The 19566-nt window shown below is 43.9% G+C and overlaps 1 protein-coding gene across 15 annotated transcripts in view; it reads left to right on the top strand.

Moving 5' to 3' along the window:
• TRIM33 (tripartite motif containing 33) overlaps positions 1-19566 on the top strand; it is a 73565-nt gene that overhangs the window by 16202 nt on the left and 37797 nt on the right. For all 15 annotated transcript variants that reach the window (XM_084853524.1, XM_084853521.1, XM_084853526.1 and 12 more), the window contains exons 2-4: positions 17107-17225; positions 17354-17501; positions 19161-19293. In XM_084853524.1, the coding sequence (XP_084709650.1) occupies positions 17107-17225; positions 17354-17501; positions 19161-19293 (400 nt within the window). The remainder of the gene's footprint in view (positions 1-17106; positions 17226-17353; positions 17502-19160; positions 19294-19566) is intronic.

Here is a 19566-nt window from a genome sequence, read left to right as displayed (position 1 = left end):
CCCATGGAGGATGTCGCTAGTCACATAATGCCTGCCAAGGGGGCCTGGCTAGCCAAGGGGATGAGAGAGAAATAGTGAGGCTAGAGGCTGCGGGGGAGGGGGAGGGGATGGAAAGAGTTGCTTCCTGGCCTGGCCAATCCACTTCTGTCCACACAGACCTTTCCCCCTTGTGCTCTCTCTCCATTCCCAGCCTCTAGCCTCCCTATTTCTCTCCCCGCCACCTCTTTACCTAGCTGTTTCTCTCCCCTCTACCCCTTTCCCTTACTTTATCTTCCTGCCTGCTGATCAGCAGCAGGTTCAGGAACAGGAAGGAGAACCTGGCACCCAAACATTTTTCAATTTTTTATTAAAATTGTTTTTGAAGGGGGTAGGCAGTGAAGAGCTGTGCAGGTGCCATTGAAAGTGCTTGCTGGCACCATGTTGGGGACCCCTGCTCTAGGGATTAAGTTGAAACCTTGCCACTGTGTTATGCTGCCATCTATAACAAATGGCCAAACACTTCATATGTTGTTCTCGTTCGTTCTCTCTCTCTCTCTCTCTCTCTCTCTCTCTATATATATATATATATATATATTTTAAAAGGTGTATCAAAGTCTACAAAACCATAGATTGTCTGCTGTGAAGAAGGGGATGCATAGCATTTATGAATCAAAATGACAATAATGTAATTCATTCATAATTTCATTCACCTGCCTGCTCTAAAACCTAATTGTACCTCTCAGAGTATATTGTTGGCAATACCTCCTGGACATATTGAAGTTATCTGGCAGTAGGGTTTGCTAGTTATAACTAAGACTACAATCCTGACCACACTTACTAGGAAGAATGGCCCCATTGAGCACAGTAGAATTTAATTCCTATTACACATACATAGGATTGTGGTCTAAGTAGTAATGTGGGTTTTCTGGAAAATTTTGAATAGGAAAATTTTCTTATGCAAAAATGTTCTTATGCATTGGAACATTTTCTGATGCCTTAGAGCATGTTTAAATTACTTATATTGACCTGGTTTGCACATCACTCTAAGCTATGGTAGGTTGTTACTTTGGGTGGTTGTAGGATGGCTTAGCCTGACAGCCAAACCCAGAGCGGTTTTTCTGCCCTGGCTAGTTTTTTGCAAACCAACCAACCTGAGAACTCATGGCTTGTAGTAGAGTTGTTTAGGGTGGCTTGTCATGACATCCGAACCTGGCAGAGCAATTTTATCGTGCGTTGTTGGGAATGGCTAGAGAGCTGGCCAGGAAGAGTGGTGGAACCCAAGCTGCTCCTCATAATTTCAGGAGTGCCACCAGCATTCTCCTTCATCCCTTCTCAGCACCCTCTGCTTCAGGATGGATTTTTTTCCCATAGAAATCTTGAAGAAAGGACACGGGAGAGTGTATTAAATGCATTCACAATTTTTTTTAGTCCTGCGCAAGTGCACAGGAGTGAACGTCCACTACTAGGAATTTTGCACAATTTCCCCTTCCATTTTACTGTTCTGCCTTGCAGTTTGCACAGTTTCCCCCTCCGTTTTACTCCTCTGGCATGAAATTTGGGTATTTTTATTGAACTACCTCTCTTCTCTGCCTTGAAATTTGCATATGTTTGGCAATCCCGCTCACTGCTCTGTAGCCCTCATGTACATCTTACAGCTAGCAATGGAGACCAGTGGAGGGAAGCAACAAGCATGAAGGGGAGGGGAGAGAGCCAAAGTGACTGGCAGCTGCAGGAGAGAAGGAGCTTTAAGGGTGGGTGTTGTTACTTTAGTAGAACCTGAAACATCCTTAAAAAAAAAAAGGTGTTTGCTAGCAAGGGAACCACAAAAATCAAGGATGAAATTGACAAGGACATTGAGAAGAAGGGGATATTAGTTTGCTAAATAGGCGACTGGTGGTCTTGCACACCTGCTCAAGACTCCAAAAAATAAAATGTTGAATTGCAGATGTGTTCCCGTGTTTATAAGGGCTCAGAAAATTATTTCCTTTTTGTGATCTGATGCAGGGGCAGGGGAATTTTGCTGGAGAAGCCTGGAAGTGGAAGATGAAGTTGACAAAAAATATTGACAAGAGTGGGATATGGCTATGCTGGGCTCAGTAGCAGACAGGCAGTCTTGCTGTACTGCATGCTTGTGCAAGTCCCCCTAAAAAAAATTGTTGGGAACGCACTCTGATGTTCATAAGGGCTCAGAAAGCTAAATTCCTTTGGTGATTGGGGGTGGGGTGGGGGGAGTTTCCTTTATGAGCTGGCAACCCCAGCTGATCAATTGCAGAAAGGGTGCTGACATAGGGAACAAGGAAACTAGGAATTTTTGCCCCAAAGCCCCTGAGATACGTGCTAGCAGTGGCTTGGAGGACTGAGGGAGAAACAAGCCACCGATCAAGTGTGCAATCATCTGTCAGGAATAACCGACAAGCCACCCATGCACTGTGTCTTATTCTTAGGGTGGCTTAAGGTGATGTGTGAACTTGCCCATTTAGTCAACAGCAATGATTAAAGTACCCCATGTTAGTTTTTTGTCCCAAGATACCAAAAGTATCTTGGGACAACTTTTAGCTTGGAAAAAAGGAGGGTAAGAGGAGACATGATAGAGGTCTATAAAATTATGCATGTTGTGGAGAACGTGAATAGGGAGGCATTTTTCTCCCTCTCTTAAAATACTAGAACCCAGCGTCATACCATGAAGCTGATTGGTGGGAGATTCAGGACAGATAAAAGGAAGTACTTCTTCACACAGCGCATAGTTAAACTATGGAATTCGCTACCACAAGAGGTAGTTATGGCCACCAGTTTGGATGGCTTTAGAAGGGGGTTAGACAAATTCCCGGAGGAAAAGGCTATCAGTGGCTACTAGTCTTGATGACTAAGTGCTACCTCCAGTACCAGAGACAGTGAGTACACCAGTTGTTGGGGAACATGGGTGGGAGGGTGCTGTTGCACTCATGCCCTGCTTGTGGGTTCCTGGTCGACAGCTGGTTGGCCACTGTGTGAACAGAATGCTGGACTAGATGGACCCTTGGTCTGATCCAGCATGGCTCTTCTTATATTCTTATGTTCTTAAGTATTTGACCTGAAAGATTTGAGGAAAAACATTAAAACACTTCATGAGATTTAAGTGTTACATTATATCTAATTTTTGTTGGAATACTTGTCAACATTTAAAGGCAATAGCTTGTACTTCCTTTCTTTGTTTAAATTTAAGAAGAAGAAAAAACAAAGGTGATGAAAACAGTTGACACAATAATAAATTTTAGTACCCAAAACTGCATGATATGCTGCTGACCACTTATTTACAACTTTGAAACTGCCAAGCTTGTGTAATCTTGTTTTTGTAATTGGTATCCATTTATTGTTATTAATGAACTTACAGAATAGAACATTTTCCACAGAAGAATAGAGCACTGGAAAATTTTCCACCTCGCATAATTGGCTCTAAGACTGATCAATAAATGGAGGTGGCTATTAAATAGATTTTTTCTTTGTATAGGTCCCTTATTGTTAATGGTAATCTAAGTGGAAATTATTTAGTACTTGAAATAAACTATCTTTTCCTTATTCCAGCAAAGTAAATCCATGTGAGGAAGCAACTTTTCACACATGTGTCAGTGCAGATGCATGTCAGGATGCACAGCTGTATCCCCATCTGCATTACTCTTATGGGAATCCCACTGGGTATGTGTCTTGATGTGTATGAGAATGCACACTTCCATCCATGGGATAGGATCCAATGGGGCAAGTGCACACGTGGCTAGCCCTGCACACACCTAGCCCTGTGAGCCCAGGTCTGCATGCGGCTGCGACATAGTGCTTCTGGGGGAAAGCCCCAAAGCGCATGAGAACACTGGTCTCTGGAAGGGGCAGGTTGTGCATGCACCAGCCCTATTGAATGCCACCCATCGTCACCAGGTGTTACATATGGCTAATTGCCCTTGGTTAGCACTTGATTGGGCCCATTGATTGTCTGAGGTCATCATTTTTTATTAGTAGTATAAATCTCTGTTGCTTTGCTTGGAGTCAACTCTTTGAATTGCAATAGAAATTAAAACAAAAAAGCACTTTCCCCAACAGTTAATAACCTGGTTCGCATGTAACAACAACCCATCAGTGTAAAAACCGATGGGTTGCCACGTAGCGCATCCACCTCTTATGCTTTACAGCACAACCCATGATCAGCTCCTTCGTAAGTTGTGCTACGTGATGTGTGAACCCGGATCATTGGGTTGTTTAGGGGCTAAACCATAGTTAGTTGTTGTAACTAATGGGTTGTCATTATGTGTGAACAGCCCCCCATTAATGGCTGTGAAGTCATCCTAACTGTCTTTCAGATCTCCACATTTAGCTGAAAAACAAATAGCTTCGTAGCCCCTGAAAAACTGACAAATTCATTATGACATAAGTTTTTGTGGACTAGAGTCCACTTCATCAGATGCATCTGAGTTTTTCAGTTGTAAGTCTCATTGGCGATCCTTTTTGGCCCAAAAGACAACTCATAAATAATTTTATAGATTTGAAGTTAACTCTAGCTCATGAAAGCTTATGCCATTAAACTTGTTAGTCTTTAAGGTGCTACAAGACCCTTTGTTTTTGTCCCACTGACATGAGCTTTATTTTATTTTCCATTTACTGGGCAGGCACAGCCTCAGGAGTGAAATTGTCATTTCAGGGAACATCAGGGAGAGAGCAACTTCTTGTGTGTAAAATCTTTATGAATTGAAAGTCTTAAAATCTTTATGAATTGAAAGAACTGATCAACCCGTGTTTCTCAATAAAATACAAGGTTACATCTCACCGCTGATCATTTTAGAGAGAGACTTTGATATGAATAATATGGATGTTATTACGTTAAACTATGTTAAACTCCAAGATGAAATAATAAAAGACTTATAAAGGAAGAAGTAGCATATTTAAGGTGTGTATTTGAAAGATTGGAGCAGCACATAGCTGAAAACTGTTGGCTTCTACCATTTGTGTGATTTTGTCAGTTGCTTTTAAAGTCTGGTAAATATAAGGGTTCCTCTTTCCGTATGTCATGATCCCCAGCCCTTGGGTCTTCCAACATGCATTAGGGAATTTGGATCGAGACGAGGCACAGGCTGCTTTCTTGGGGGTAGGACTTTGAGTTCAGGGCTCTCCCAGCCAGAGGACAGAACCCTGTATATCAGCTGGAGGTGTGGGCTGACATGTAAGGTGAAGCAGTTTAAAAAATTTATGGCTTGCTGCTAGCTTTGCATATTATCTGAAATTTTATTTGAACTTCTAGTTGTTTAACTACAAACAAATCATTAGAACAATTATCTATTCAAAGAAATATATTGCTAATGAGAAATGTATAACACTTTTCTCTGAGTAAACTATCCATCTGAAGTTTAACTGCCTTTAAGCTGATGTTTACTAAAATGTCTTGGGTACTCTATCTCTAATAGTATCTTTGGCAGAACTTAAAAATAATACATATCTTATTAGTGCTCATGAGTTTCAGAAACTATTTACTGAAGTGTTAGTTTACTTTGATTACACCTGAAGACAAAAGATCCACTGTTGTCAGAAAGAATGTAAGTACTGGGGTGTGTGTGAGGGGGAAACAGTTTCGATTGAGGCAACTGCTTTTTCATGCAGCAGAGTTCAACCTCCCCCCCCCCCCCGCCCATGAACTTAGTTAACAGCTTAGGCATTGTCTCTTTACCCTATATTCCCCTTCCCCTGGTCTTCCAAGATCCATTTAAAAATGACTACTTGATAGCCACAAGTACTTCTGTTCCTAAAATCTTGCAATTAAAAATATTGTATTTACAGCTGGCATGTCTTAGTTTTCTTATGGGAGCTGTTAGGAAGCTTATGAAATGTCTAATCCTTGTAACAGCAACACGATACAAGTGAAATACTTCAGTCTGTTTTATTTTGCCCTTTGTCACATTCCTCCAACTTGGCAAGACAATGGAAATATGATCTTTAGTGACTGGGGCAAGTTTGGTACATAAAGCCTATGGGGAGACTGTGGATTTTTGTTCCTTTTGATTCTCTTTCTGGAGGTCCTTCATCAATATCAGGGAGAGAGCAACTTCTTGTGCGTAAAATCTTTCGTCAATAACATGGGCTGTCTCCTCATTCATGCCTTTGTAACAGACCTAGGGATGTTGGAGAATTCTGCCACGGATCTCAGTGAGTGAATTCTGCCACGGATCTCACTGGCATTCGGCCCCCCGAAATCCATGGCGGAACGAAGCCCCCCGCCCCACCACCCCGCGAAAGGCATGTGAAACGGAGCACTTATCTGGTGCCGTTCGCGCTGCTTTGCGAATGGCGGCCGTGTCTGCGGCTGCCATTTGCTTCTTCATTGTTGCCATGACAGGCTATGTAAATACTTACGTAGCCTATCATGGCAAAAAAACAGGAATGCAAATGGTGGCTGCCGTAGCCGCTGCCATTTATGTTCCTGTTTTTTCGCCGTGATAGGCTACGTAAATATTTACGTAGCCTATCATGGCAAAAGACAAGGATGCAAATGGCGGCGGCTGTGACGGCCGCCATTTGCGTCCCTGTGCAGCCCAGCGGCCGGATGTCCGGCTGTGGACAGCCCCTGCCGGCGGCTCTGTGGAGTTGCCACGGAGCGGAGCAGGCTGGGGAGAATTTCGGGAGGAGGGGCGGAGCGCCTCCCCCCCACTGCGGATGTCCCTGGACAAAACCAGGTAAGTGTTTCGTACATCCCTAAACAGACCACATTACAGTAGTGTGGGGCTGACCTTGAAGATGACTTAGAAGCTTCAGCTGGTGAGGAAGTGGGTCTACATACAATCAATTCTGCAGCACTTAGCTTCCGAGCCCAATCAAAAAGTGCTGGTTGTAACCTTTTTAAAGCCTGGGATCTAAACCTCTAAAGCACTTCCTCCACAGCCATGAAGTTCTCCGTCAGGTGCCCTGTTCCACGTTCCATCATTGTGATATGTCAAGACTACTTCAGCAAAGATCAGGGCTTTTTCATTGGTAGCCCAGTGCTTGTGGAATAGCTTTCTGGAAGAGTTTTGCGAAAGCTAATTTGTGGTTCCTAGAAGACGTTGCAAGACTTGTCTGTTTAGGAGCTGAACTTCAGATGAGTTGGTTTGATTGCTGCGGTTCATTGGGTGATTCATTGTTTATTGCTTTTATGTTTTCTCTCATGAGGTGGTGGTGTGTTTTCGTTGTTGTTAGGCACCTCAGGTGTAGGGATGAGGCAGGATATAAATAATTTTAATACATTAAAATATATGAACTTGCCAGCTTCTTCCTAATAGCTTGGAAGATGTGCTTGTGCCTGGAAGGCAAATTCTCCTTAAATGTTTGTGTTTAAAAGCATTTGTTTCAGTGGTGTAATGTACGATTTGCTTGCTTGCCTGCCATGGATTAGTTACTTTTGCTGAGTAGCAAACTGCACTTGGCCCGTCCTCCTCCTGTTGTAGCTTATCCTCTTTATCTTCCTTCTCAACATCTACCACTGCCACAGGATCCTATCTGTTGGTCCAACCCCAATAATCCTGGAGCACTGCTGTGCTGCCATTTCAAGCTGGGAATTTCAAGCTCAGCAAGAGGGAAAAAGCTAAATTATTCATGTAAATCAAGATTCTAATTCATACTACTTCATATATTTCCTAAACAAAGGTACAAATTCGACCACTAAACCATGTTAATTTACAACTAGAATAGTATTTACGCCAGTGGTGGTGAATCTCAAGCCTCTGAGCCAAGTCTGGCTTGCTAGGCTTCTCCATCCAGACCACCAAGGCCCTTCGGTGAGGGGGAGCGAAGTTGGCTTGGTCAGAAGCTGTTGCCTCAAGGTACATGGAGTGCCTTGAAGTGGTGGTTCCCAAAGGCTCTACTGCCCCCCCCCCCATTGATTTTTATCCATCCTGCATTAGAGCTGGGTGAATTGCTCTAGTCCTCTTATGGGTAGCATTGTTCTGGGCTGCCATTTTTCTAGCGGAAGCAGCAGGGCAGTTCTATCCTGGCAACTGGGGTGGTGTAGTGGGAGGAGATGATGTCAGGTAACATGTGGTAAAAGAGAGAAACTTTGACTACACATGATGATGATGATAATATTTATATCCTGCCTTTTTCCCAATACTGGGACTCAAGGCAGTTTTACGTTAAAACTTCTACAATTAAAACCTATAAATAGAAATAGAAATACAACTGTACAAAAGTTAAAAATATAATTAAATCATCGCTATTAAAATTGTAAAAATATTAAAACATTAAAAGACAACCACAACAACAAAAATAGTATCCATATGTCATATTTTCACAGGTCCAGACTAGTTATCCCCAAAGGCCTGCTGGAACAAAAAAGTTTTTACATGCCTATGAAAGCATATCAAGGAGGGTGCCACTCTCGCCTCCCTGGGAAGGGAGTTCCGGAGCCTTGGGGCAGCCACCAAGAAGGCCCTCTCCCGCATTCCCACCAAGCGTGCCTGTGATGATGGCGGGATGGCGAGAAGGGCTTCCCCTGAAGATCTCAGGGCATGAGTAGGCTCATAGGGGAGAATACAGTCTTTCAGATGACCTGGACCCGAGCTGTATAGGCTTTATAGAACATGACCAGCACTTTGAATTGTGCCCTGAAACAGACTGGGAGCCAGTGAAGCTGTTTTAATAGGGGAATTGTATGCTCCCTGTAACCAGCCCCAGTCAACAGTCTGGCCGCAGCTCTTTGAACCAGCTGAAGTTTCTGAACACTCTTCTGAGGCAGCCCCACGTAGAGTGTGGTACAGTAATCCAAACGGGATGTAACTAAGGCATGTGTCACTGTGGCCAAGTCAGACATCTCAAGGAATGGGCGCAGCTGGCACACTAGCTTTAACTGTGCAAATGCACTCCTGGCCACCGCTGAAACCTGGGCATCCAGGCTCAGGGCTGAATCCAGAAGTACACCCAAGCTGTGGACCTGTGTCTTCAGGGGGAGTGCAACCCCATCTAGCACAAGCTGTATCCCTATTTCCTGATCTACCTTTCGACTGACCAGGAGCACCTCTGTCTTGTCTGGATTAAGCTTCAATTTGTTTGCCCTCATCCAGGCCATTACTTCCGACAGGACAGACACCGGTTCAGCACCCCAACAGCTTCCTTGGAATTAGATGGAAAGGAAAAGTCGAGTTGGGTGTCATCAGCGTACTGGTGACACTGAACCTCTAAACTCCGGACAACCTCTCCCAGTGGTTTCATGTTTATGTTAAATAGCATGGGGGACAAAACAGAACCCTGATGGACTCCACAAGCCAATGGCCAGGGAGTCGAACAGGAGTCCCCCAGCACCACCTTCTGGGTCTGCCCCTCCGAGAAGAAATGGAGCCACTGTAAAACAGTGCCTCCAAGTCCCATCCCAGCGAGGCGGCCCAGATAGGGATGTATGAAATTGGCCTTACCTGGCTCCGCTGGGTTCCTCTGGGGGGGGGGGGAGGCGCTCCGTCCCTCCCCCCGGAATCCTGGCTGGCCGGCTCCTCTCCGCAGGGATTCTGCGGAGCTGCCGGCCGGCTCCGCCAGCAGCCGGACATCCGGCCGCTGGCTAGCAGGGACGCAAATGGCAGCGGCCGTAGCCGCTGCTGTTTGCATCCCTGTAGTCAGCTGTGATAGGCTATGTAAATCTTTACGTAGCCTATCACGTCTGACTTTAAAAAAATAATTTAAAAAATGTGCATATGCAAATGGCGGCGGCTATGGCCGCCGCCATTTGTGTTCCTTATTTTGGCCCTTCTTAGTCTACGTAAATATTTACATAGACTAAGATGGCGAAAATAAGGGGAACGCAAATAGCGTAGCGGATGCTATTTGCGTTCCCCTTATTTTCGTCGTCTTAGTCTACGTAAATATTTACGTAGACTAAGATGGGCCAAAATAAAGAACGCAAATGTTTTTTTTTTTAAAGTCAGATGTGATAGGCTACGTAAATCTTTATGTAGCCTGTCATGTCTTTTTTTTTTTTTTAACACGGGAAATGGCGGCTGGTTGGAAGACCGGCCGCTGCTGCCAAACCGCCGCCGCCACCGGAGCCGCCGCTGCCCGGAAGATCTGCCCCAGGTAAGTCTCGTCCCGGGGGATCTGCGGGGGGGACGGGAGGGTGGCAGGCCGTTCCGCCAGAGATTTTGGGGGGCCGAATGTGCTGGCATTCGGCCTCCTCGAGATCCGTGGCGGAATTCTCTGCCATCCCTAGGCCCAGAAGGATACCATGGTCGATGGTATCGAAAGCCACTGAGAGGTCCAGCAGAACCAACAGGGACACACTCCCCCTGTCTAGTTCCCGGCGTAGGTCATCCACCAAGGCGACCAAAGTTGTTTCTGTCCCATAACCGGGTCTGAAGCCAGATTGAAATGGATCTAGATAATCTGTCTCATCCAGGAATCCCTGGAGTTGAGAGGCCACCACCCACTCCAATATCTTGCCCAGAAATGGAATATTGGAGACTGGCTGATAATTATCAAATATGGTGGGGTCCAGGGAGGGTTTTTTTTAGCAAAGGTCTCACCACCGCCTCTTTCAAGCAGGCTGGAACTCTGCCTTGCCTAAGGGAGGCATTAACCACTCCCCTTACCCACTTGGCCAGTCTACCTCTGGCTGCTTTTATGAGCCAGGAAGGGCAAGGATCTAGAACACACGTGGTGGCTCTCACCTCTCCAAGGATCCTGTCCACATCCTCAGGCTGTACAAATTGAAAAGTATCCAAGAACACTGGACAAGCAGGGGCCAAAGTTACTTCCACTGGGTCTGTATCAACTATAGCGTCCAAGTCAGAGCGGATCCGAGTGATTTTGTCTGCAAAGTGCTGAGCAAATTGCTCACAGTGGGCTGTCGAGCGGTTTAAATTATCCGCTTGCGGGCTAGTGTGTAAAAGACCCCTAACCACTCGAAACAGCTCTGCTGGACGGCTCTTTGCAGACACAATAGTGGCAGAAAAAAATATTTTCTTTGCTGCCCGTATTGCCACAGAGTAGGCCTTCAAGTAGGCTCTAGCCCATGTTTGATCAGATTCACTCCCAAGTTTTCTGCCAACGTCACTCTAGTCGTCTTCTCACTCGTTTCATCACTGCCAGCTCCCTAGAAAACCAGGGTGCTGGTGCAGCTCCACTTTGTGAGAGAGGACACTCGGGAGCGATTATGTCCATGGCCCTGGTCATTTCTCTGTTCCAGAGATGGGCTACGGCTTCCACAGAATTGTCTGCCGAGGCAACAGGAAAATCCCCAAGAGCTGTCAGGAAACCATTCGGATCCATCAGCTTCCTGGGGCGGACCATCTTAATTGGCCCTCCACCCCTGTAGAGGTTCCGAGTGCCAGCAAGTCTAAACCCCACCAGATAGTGATCTGTCCATGACAACGGAATTATAGAGAGTTCCTCCACTCTCAAATCACTATCACCCCATCCAGCACCGAAAACGAGGTCCAGAGTGTGCCCAGCAGCATGGGTGGGGCCAGATACCTTCTGGGAGAGACCCATGGTTGTCATGGTGGACATGAAGTCCTGAGCTGCTCCTAACAGGGCAGCCTCAGCATGGATGTTGAAATCCCCCAGCACAACAAGCTGAGGTGTCTCCAACACCATCCCTGAGACTACCCCGGCTAGCTCAGGAAGGGAGACTGTTGAGCAGCGGGGTGGATGGTACACCAACAGAATCCCTATTCTGTCCCGGGCACCCAACCTTCAAATACACACACTTGAACCCAGCAGACTGCGGGATAGAGCACCTGGTGAGGGGGATCGAATCTTGATAGACCACTGCCACTCCACCTCCCCACCCCCCAGGTCTTGCCTGCTGCTGGACAGAGACAACCCTGGACAACCCTGGAGGGCAGAGCTGAGAGAGATGACCCCCTCCCCCCCCCGCTTCATCCAGCCAAGTCTTGGTAATACAAGCCAGGTCAGTGTGTTCATCCAGGATCAAGTCCTGGAGAGCAGTTGTTTTACCATTCACTGACCTGGCATTCAGCAGCAACAGTTTCAACCCAGGGGGTCTGTTGCCAGGGCCATCCAGGTTATTTGAATTGGGGGACAGTTTAGGGACAGTCAGCACCCTATTGTTACACACTCTGTCTTTAGAGTGTGACTGTCTCCCCCCTCCCTATCTCTCTCTGTCCTGTAGAGCTGTAATGGCTGTTCCCTGGCTCCCAACACCTTCATTAAAAAAACACATACCTAATGCAGGCAGTCCAGCAGGCCACACTGAGGCAAACAGTCCCCTTCCCTCCTTTCAAGCAGGGGGACAGGCCTTCGCCCTCATGCTCCCCCGAAGTAGCTCCCCCACCAGGGCCTGGGTTTTATGCCCCGGCTCCCACCCGTGTTGCAGCTGGGAGTGGGGTGGTGCTTGGCTGGACCTGGGTCTGCAAGGAGGCAGAGTAGAAGTCCCTCAGGTGGAGGTAGAGCTCCAGCATGGCAGCAGCAGCAGAAGCACCAGATCCCACCTGCCTTGCAACACTGAAGGGCTTCCTCTCCTTTCAGCAATGATGGCAAGAGTCCCAGGTCAGCAGAGGCGTGGGTTTTATGCCCCAGCTTTTATGCCCCAACTCCAGTGTTGCAACTGGGAGTGGGGTGGTGCTTGGCTGGTAGATACACTTATCTTTTACTAAGTGAAAATTCTCAGTCTAGGCAAACTGACAGACTTCTTACAGGACTACTTACATTTGCATCCTCCTGCCTTTTAAACTTCTAAAATAGAAACACCTAAATATATACTGGACTGCTTGTCTTTTTTAAAGAGCTACTTAACACCATCATAACTTGGTATCACTTGGCATAGAAAGCTGCTCTTTTTAGCTAGTTATCCAAGATTCCTTAAGGATATGGTGAATTCTGATCCTTTGCAGTACCTTTGCTCCGATTCTGATCCTTTGCTCCACCTTTGCAGTATGGGAGTGAGATTTAATCCCTTTAAGATTGAGAAAACATATTTAAGCCTGTCTGCATGCATTCTCTGGCATCACTTTCCACATTGGCAAATCCTGTGGCAGTTCCATATGCCAGTCCATATTGGCCAACCACTGGCATAAGTGCTGTGAGAGTCATCAGCACTGGGGTTTGTCGCATTCCAGGATGGGACCAGGAGTGTCAGTGGGCCTAGCTATGGCAGATTCAGGCATGCACTCCGGCTGTCACTCTGCTGCTTTCTCCTCACCTTAGTAGGGGAGAGCTACAAAAGTGTAGCAGGTGGGAGGAATAGGACTGAATAGTTACTATAGCATACACTAGAGTGACAGTATCTAATTTCTTGGACTTGACTGACACATTTGCCAGCATATGGGTCATCACAACTGGTTATGCATGAATTTATACTTTTTTTCTACAGCCAGGGGATATTCTCAGTCACCTTGGGTTGGATGTCTCTATTCACACCCTCGTCTTACAAATGTTGTTAGATGGGGCCAAATACTGAACCTACCCATCTTTGGAACTCTTGATTTTTAAGGGGGTTCACAAATTTTAGCTGGTCTTACCAGCCAACCTTTCCTGCTGGAGGAAAATTCTGAGAGTGCCTTGGACTGCAAGAAGATCAAACCTGTCCATACTCCTGGAAATAAAGCCAGACTGCTCACTTGAGGGAATGATATTAAAGGCAAAACTGAAGTACTTTGGCCACATAATGAGAAGACAGGAGACCCTGGAGAAGGTGCTGATGCTAGGGAAAGTGGAAGGCAAAAGGAAGAGGGGACGACCAAGGGCAAGATGGATGGATGATATTCTGGAGGTGACGGGCTCGACCTTGGGGGAGCTGGGGGTGGCAACGGCCGACCGAAAGCTCCGGCGTGGGCTGGTCCATGAAGTCACGAAGAGTCGGAAGCGACTGACCGAATAAACAGCAAACCAGCCAACCACCATTACTTTAGCTGCCCCCAGCTATTCTCCTTCCCCTGGGTCCTCTGGCATCATGTACAGAAAACAGTGGAGGGATTGTCTCTCACTTTCTCCTAGACTTCAGAGAGGTGTGGGTGTCTTGTCTCATTACACTGGGCTCTTGCTGAAGCGAGATTGTTATTTCAATGACTGTCTTCTTTCTACTTTCAGTACAAGCCCAGTGCATAATGAGACAAGACTCCCTCCTCTCCAAAGTACCCTGCATGTGCCAGAGAATTTGAAGGAGGGACAGGACTTGCTGGCCTCCATAGCTGGAAAGAAGTGCTTATTGCTTTCCCTTCCCCACTGTCCTCATGCAGACACACATCTCTATCTTCAAACTATGTTTTGGGGAGATACCAGAAAGGACTTGAGCCAGTTTAATTCTCCAAAGAATGGAGCAAAGTGATAGAAAAGACCTCTCCCATGAGTCATCTACTCTTGCCAGATGATTTGGGGGAGGGGATGGGTCTTATCTCACTTTCCACAGGGCTTTTGCACAGGTCACATGCAATGCGAGTCTTGGTCACTGTTTCTGTAAAATCCCAGTGAGAGATCCCTTCTGTAAGAGCTTTGTGTAGTTTGTGGGTGGACAGCTGTGGGTAGGAATCTTTGTGTTGGTCTTGTGAGGGTTGCCAAATTAGCAAGAGGGTCTGACAACTGAATTGGTAGAGCCCTACCAGTTTTGCAACCATGATGGCTAGAAACTTTTTTCTAGTGAATGCTACACTCCTGAGAACCGTAATGATGCTGTGGGTTGCATGTAAGAGCTGTAGGGTTGGTACATATTCACTTCTGTTAGATCAAGTAATATATTCACAAAAGGTATTATAGGAAGAAGTGCATATCTGTTCAACTGGCAGCAAAACCAAGATTGGCTTCATATCCTTCACTGTGCTGTGGAGGATGTCTTTCATAGTTTTGATATACCAAACCTTTAGTTTTGTCTCCAGCCCTAGGAGTGTTGCACTGAACGTTGGTACATAAATAGATTAAATAAAATCGTTCACTTTTGCATTTTCAGGAGAGTTGCCAAACCCCTGATCCCCTTGCACTTGTATTTCTGTTGCCTACCCCTGGCAGTGTTGATTGTTGAACAAAAGTTGGTTCTATTAAAGATTGCTTTACCTATTATGTGGTAATTGATGGGGTAACTATAACTATCACTTAATGACCTTATTCATAATTTAGTCTTACTATGAGTACATTTAAAATATTTTTTACATTTTGTTATAGATTCTAACTTGGGAATCAGAAGTTTCATTACCCATTATATTTTTAATGAATTGTCTCTTGCCTCCTCTCAGCTCCATATGAGCTTCCACAGGGGTTAATTATGAGAGTAGTACTTTTTTAAAATGAACTTGAGCACACTCCAGGACAGAGCGGAGGACAGGAAGGCCTGGTGTACTGTGGTCCATGGGGTCACGAAGAGTCGGACACGACTTAAGGACTGAACAACAACAACTTTTAAAAAAATGTTCAGTTAATTTACTTCAGCCTTTGTAGTTTGATGTTAAGGGTACCAGCTCAGCTCCTCAAAAACAGATATAATTCTGAAATTAGAGAAGGCCACATCCTCAAGATCGTGCAGCAGCATGCCATCTACATTTTTGTCCTTGGGCATAATTCTAAAACGTTTGTCTTGCACTTAGCTCATGGAGAAGATCAAACTTCCTCCAGCAAAAGTACCACTTTGATTCAGATTCCACATCCTGCCGTATAGTTTTGGAATACACAGGATTTCTCATACACATGGAAATGTTTCATGTTTTGCTTAGACTAGTAAAGGAACTAATACCCGGGGCAGCATGGTAGTTCTGAAAAGTGGTTTTCATCTGCTGCTGATGGTTGATAGGCATATTAATTACATGGTCATAGCAACATTTTATTATCATTTAGATGGCTAGAAAAAAGAAAAATGGCTGTTCTTCTCCTTAAAACAGGAGTGGGCAACTTGCAGCTCTCCAGATGTTGTTGGACTCCAACTCAGATCTGTCCCAGCCAGCTTGGAGCCCAACAACATTTGGAGGGCCACAGGTTGTCCATCCATGCCTTATAATATAGTTTGTCTTATGAAAATGAGTATAATGTAGTATTGAATACAGCTATGTTAGTATATATGGGGGCCTCTTCAAACTAAGGGTTGTGCAGAATGTACTTAAGACAGCACAAGATATATTTGTATTCAACCATTAAAAAAAAAAGATACTGCTTTTTTAATTAGTGAAAATTTTAAAGACTGGCCAGTATTCTCAGAAGTTGCAAATAAAGCAAAAAGTGCTCAAACTAATAGATGATTGGATAATAGCGAGAGATGAAATATACATTAAACGTTAAACTTTCATACTTAAATTATAATGACAGAATTCTCTGAACTATCACTGCCTTTCTGTAGGAGCCACATAAGCATATCTGTGGTTGTGGCTGCTGTTTTCTGTTAATGTGACATAAAGGCATTGGGTTAGATCTGCACTAAGTTGCCATTGATTTCAATGGGACTTAAGGCATTCACTATTTTGTCCTATGAAATAAGTGGGACCCAAGTGCAACTAACTTAATTTCAATCCAGCCTATTAAGTACTAAGGTACAAAAGATGCAGGCATGAAAGACTTGCTGTATAAAGTGCCTTCTACCTGTATTTGTTGCATTATTATTTATTTAGCTCCATAACTCGCATTATCCCTAAGAGCAGATGTTTTGTAAAACAAAACCAACACTGTTCTGAAAGCGTATGGAACACTTAGTGGTGCTGGAAAAAACATTGCTGCCTGGTTACCCAAGTACTTAAAAAATTGATGTGCCTCATAGGAATTTGAAATATTTTTTGTCTGGCCTTAGTTGTTAACAAATAGAGTAAAACATACAGAGTGGCCCAAAAGTAGGTATACAGTATAGTTTATTTGCATTATACCTACTTAAGAGCCTCACTCCCCTCAGTCTCTACACTTAACTGATTTAACTGTCACTCCCTTTCACTCACTCTTCCCAACTGTCATTCTCACTCCACCCACACATCTTCTACTCACACATTCTCTCCCTCTCCTATCAACATTCTAAACAACTGTATACCTACTTTTGGGGCACTCTGTATTATCTGGACCACTGGAATAGAAAGTATTCTTATGCCATTATCACTGGGCACATTATGCAAATGGATTTAGAAGAAGATTCTGTATGTTCATTAGCAACCCTTACAATGATCAAACATCAGTTTAAAAACAAACGAACAAGTTATGACAATGCAGAGAAGTGTAAGATGTATCCTCTTTTGGTTGCAGTTGGTGTGATAAGGTGTCCAATCTGTCGTCAGGAATGCAGGCAAATAGATTTGGTAGACAACTACTTTGTCAAAGACACATCTGAAGCACCTAGCAGCTCTGATGAGAAATCTGAACAGGTATGACACTCCCACTATTCTTGTTGCAATGTGGTTTGGTTTGCATCTTATGTAGCGTATAGGCTTTGGTAATTTCTGGATTGACACCCTGAAGTTTCAGATTTGAAAATATTTTTTCCTGCTTTTAGGTGTGTACCAGCTGTGAAGATAATTCTAGTGCTGTTGGTTTCTGTGTGGAATGTGGAGAATGGCTATGCAAAACATGCATAGAAGCTCATCAACGAGTAAAATTTACTAAGGATCATATGATCAGAAAGAAGGAAGATGTCTCTTCAGGTGAAATTTCTGTTTCTAACTTTAGATTTCATACGTGTTTATCAAGTATAGTTATGACTAAACATATCAAGTATGACTAGATATATCAGTTGTGTAGTATACTGAAAATCCATGCCGCTAAGTCATTTTTGGATTTTGGTAAAGAGATGCTGATGAACTACATGCACTCAGTTTTTGATTTCATTGGAAAGCAAATAACATTGAATGTAATAGCAGATTTTACTCAGTTCATACTAATCAGATGTTTAGATATCACAACAAAAAGTCATGTTCAGTTCTATATCTTGCTGTAGTTGCTTATTTTATTCATTTATATGAATATTTCTAGGACGCCTTTCAGAGCTTAGCCCTCACATGGTGGTTTACACAATATAATGTCGAATCTATTAAAATACCCAACAGTTTAATAACAAAATAACAGCTTTAAAACATGGCAAGAAACATTCCAGGAAAGGTAACATACAACAATTTTAAATAGATCAATAGTTTCAAAACCAACAACAATAAAACTCTTTAGGAAAATGCAATCCAAATCAGATTAATTTTTAAGGCCTGTTTGAAGTCTTATACCGAAGAGGCCATTTGCAATTCTATTGGGAGGGAGTTACATAATTAAGAGGGCCACCACTAAAAAAGCCCTGGCCTTGTGCCTGTCTGCTAGCCTAATCTGACTGGCAGGCTTACAAGCAGAGTCTGCAGAGTTGAACAGTTTCATACTGAGGAAGGAAGTCCATCAGATAACCTGGCCCCAAGCCATTTATGTATATATGTATGTATCTTTATTATTAATACGTATATATCGCTTAATTTACTAAAATCTCTTAAGTGGTTTACAGATTATAATATTAAAATCACAGCTTAAAATACACTATTAAAAACAATTTAAAGTAAAAAAACAATAAAAGCAACTCAAAAAGAGTAAAATGGAGCAGAAACATAGAAAGCTGCCTTATAATAAGTTAGACCATTGGTCCTTCTAGCCCAGTATTGTTGACACTGACTGGCAATGACTTTCCAGGGTTTTAGGCAGGATTGTTTCCTAACCCTATCTGGAAAAGCTGGGGATTGAACCTGGGACCTTCTACATGCAAAGCTTGTTCTCTCCCACTGAGTTACAGCCCCTCCCTCAGTAGTGTCATGATTAATTATGATTAATTACAAGCCAGAGAAAGCCTGCTACAAATGCGTTTTCAGGAGGCATTTAAGATATAGCACATTTTCTGCCTCCTGAACTGCACGGGGTAGGTTGTTCTAGAGGGTGGGCGCCAGTACTCAAGAGGCTCGCTTCTGAGATGCTATGTGGCGAGATTCTGTTGGTCATGAAACGACCAACAGGGTCTCATCTGAAGATCTTAAAAGTCAACTAGGTGTTTGTGCGTGCGTGTGTGTGTATATCCTGGTCTTGAATTGTTTAGGTTTTTGTACTGCCCTACGTTCCTAGCTATTTGTACCTCTACGTTGCACACTACACTGTGGAATTGGCCTTCCATGAGCTATGGACTCTCCTCTAGCAGCTTTAGTCTCAAGACTATAGACTGTATGTGAATTGCTTAGGGATCTTATTATATTAAGCGGTATAGAAGTATCACAAACAGACAGACAGACATACTGACTCAATCTTTATGTTAATATACAAAACCTTTTTCTCTTTTAACACAGAGGCTGTTGGAGCATCTGGTCAACGTCCTGTTTTCTGTCCTGTGCATAAACAAGAACAGTTAAAACTTTTCTGTGAAACCTGCGACAGACTGACATGTAGAGACTGTCAATTACTGGAACACAAAGAACATAGGTATAGATATCCATCTTTCCTGTGCTGCCTCTTCTTACAACAGGTTGCTTAAAAGAATAATCCTCAAGTACTTGTGCGATAAAAAAATCTTGATTTGTTTTATGGCAAATAGACTTGGTAGTGCTCTGGGCTTTTAATTCCAGTCTTGATTCTAATGAGGGTTAAGTGACAAGTAAAATTAATAGAGCAGTAATTTTATTAAAGAAGTATCAGTCAATCATGTGAGTTTTAATTGATTAATTAAATCTATATACATTTGCTTATTAATAAAGC

Source organism: Heloderma suspectum, chromosome 4 (assembly GCF_057233095.1).
Source record: "Heloderma suspectum isolate Gila_16-S chromosome 4, 16-S_ref, whole genome shotgun sequence".
NCBI lineage: Eukaryota > Metazoa > Chordata > Lepidosauria > Squamata > Helodermatidae > Heloderma > Heloderma suspectum.
This window is presented reverse-complemented; position numbering and strand designations above follow the sequence as displayed.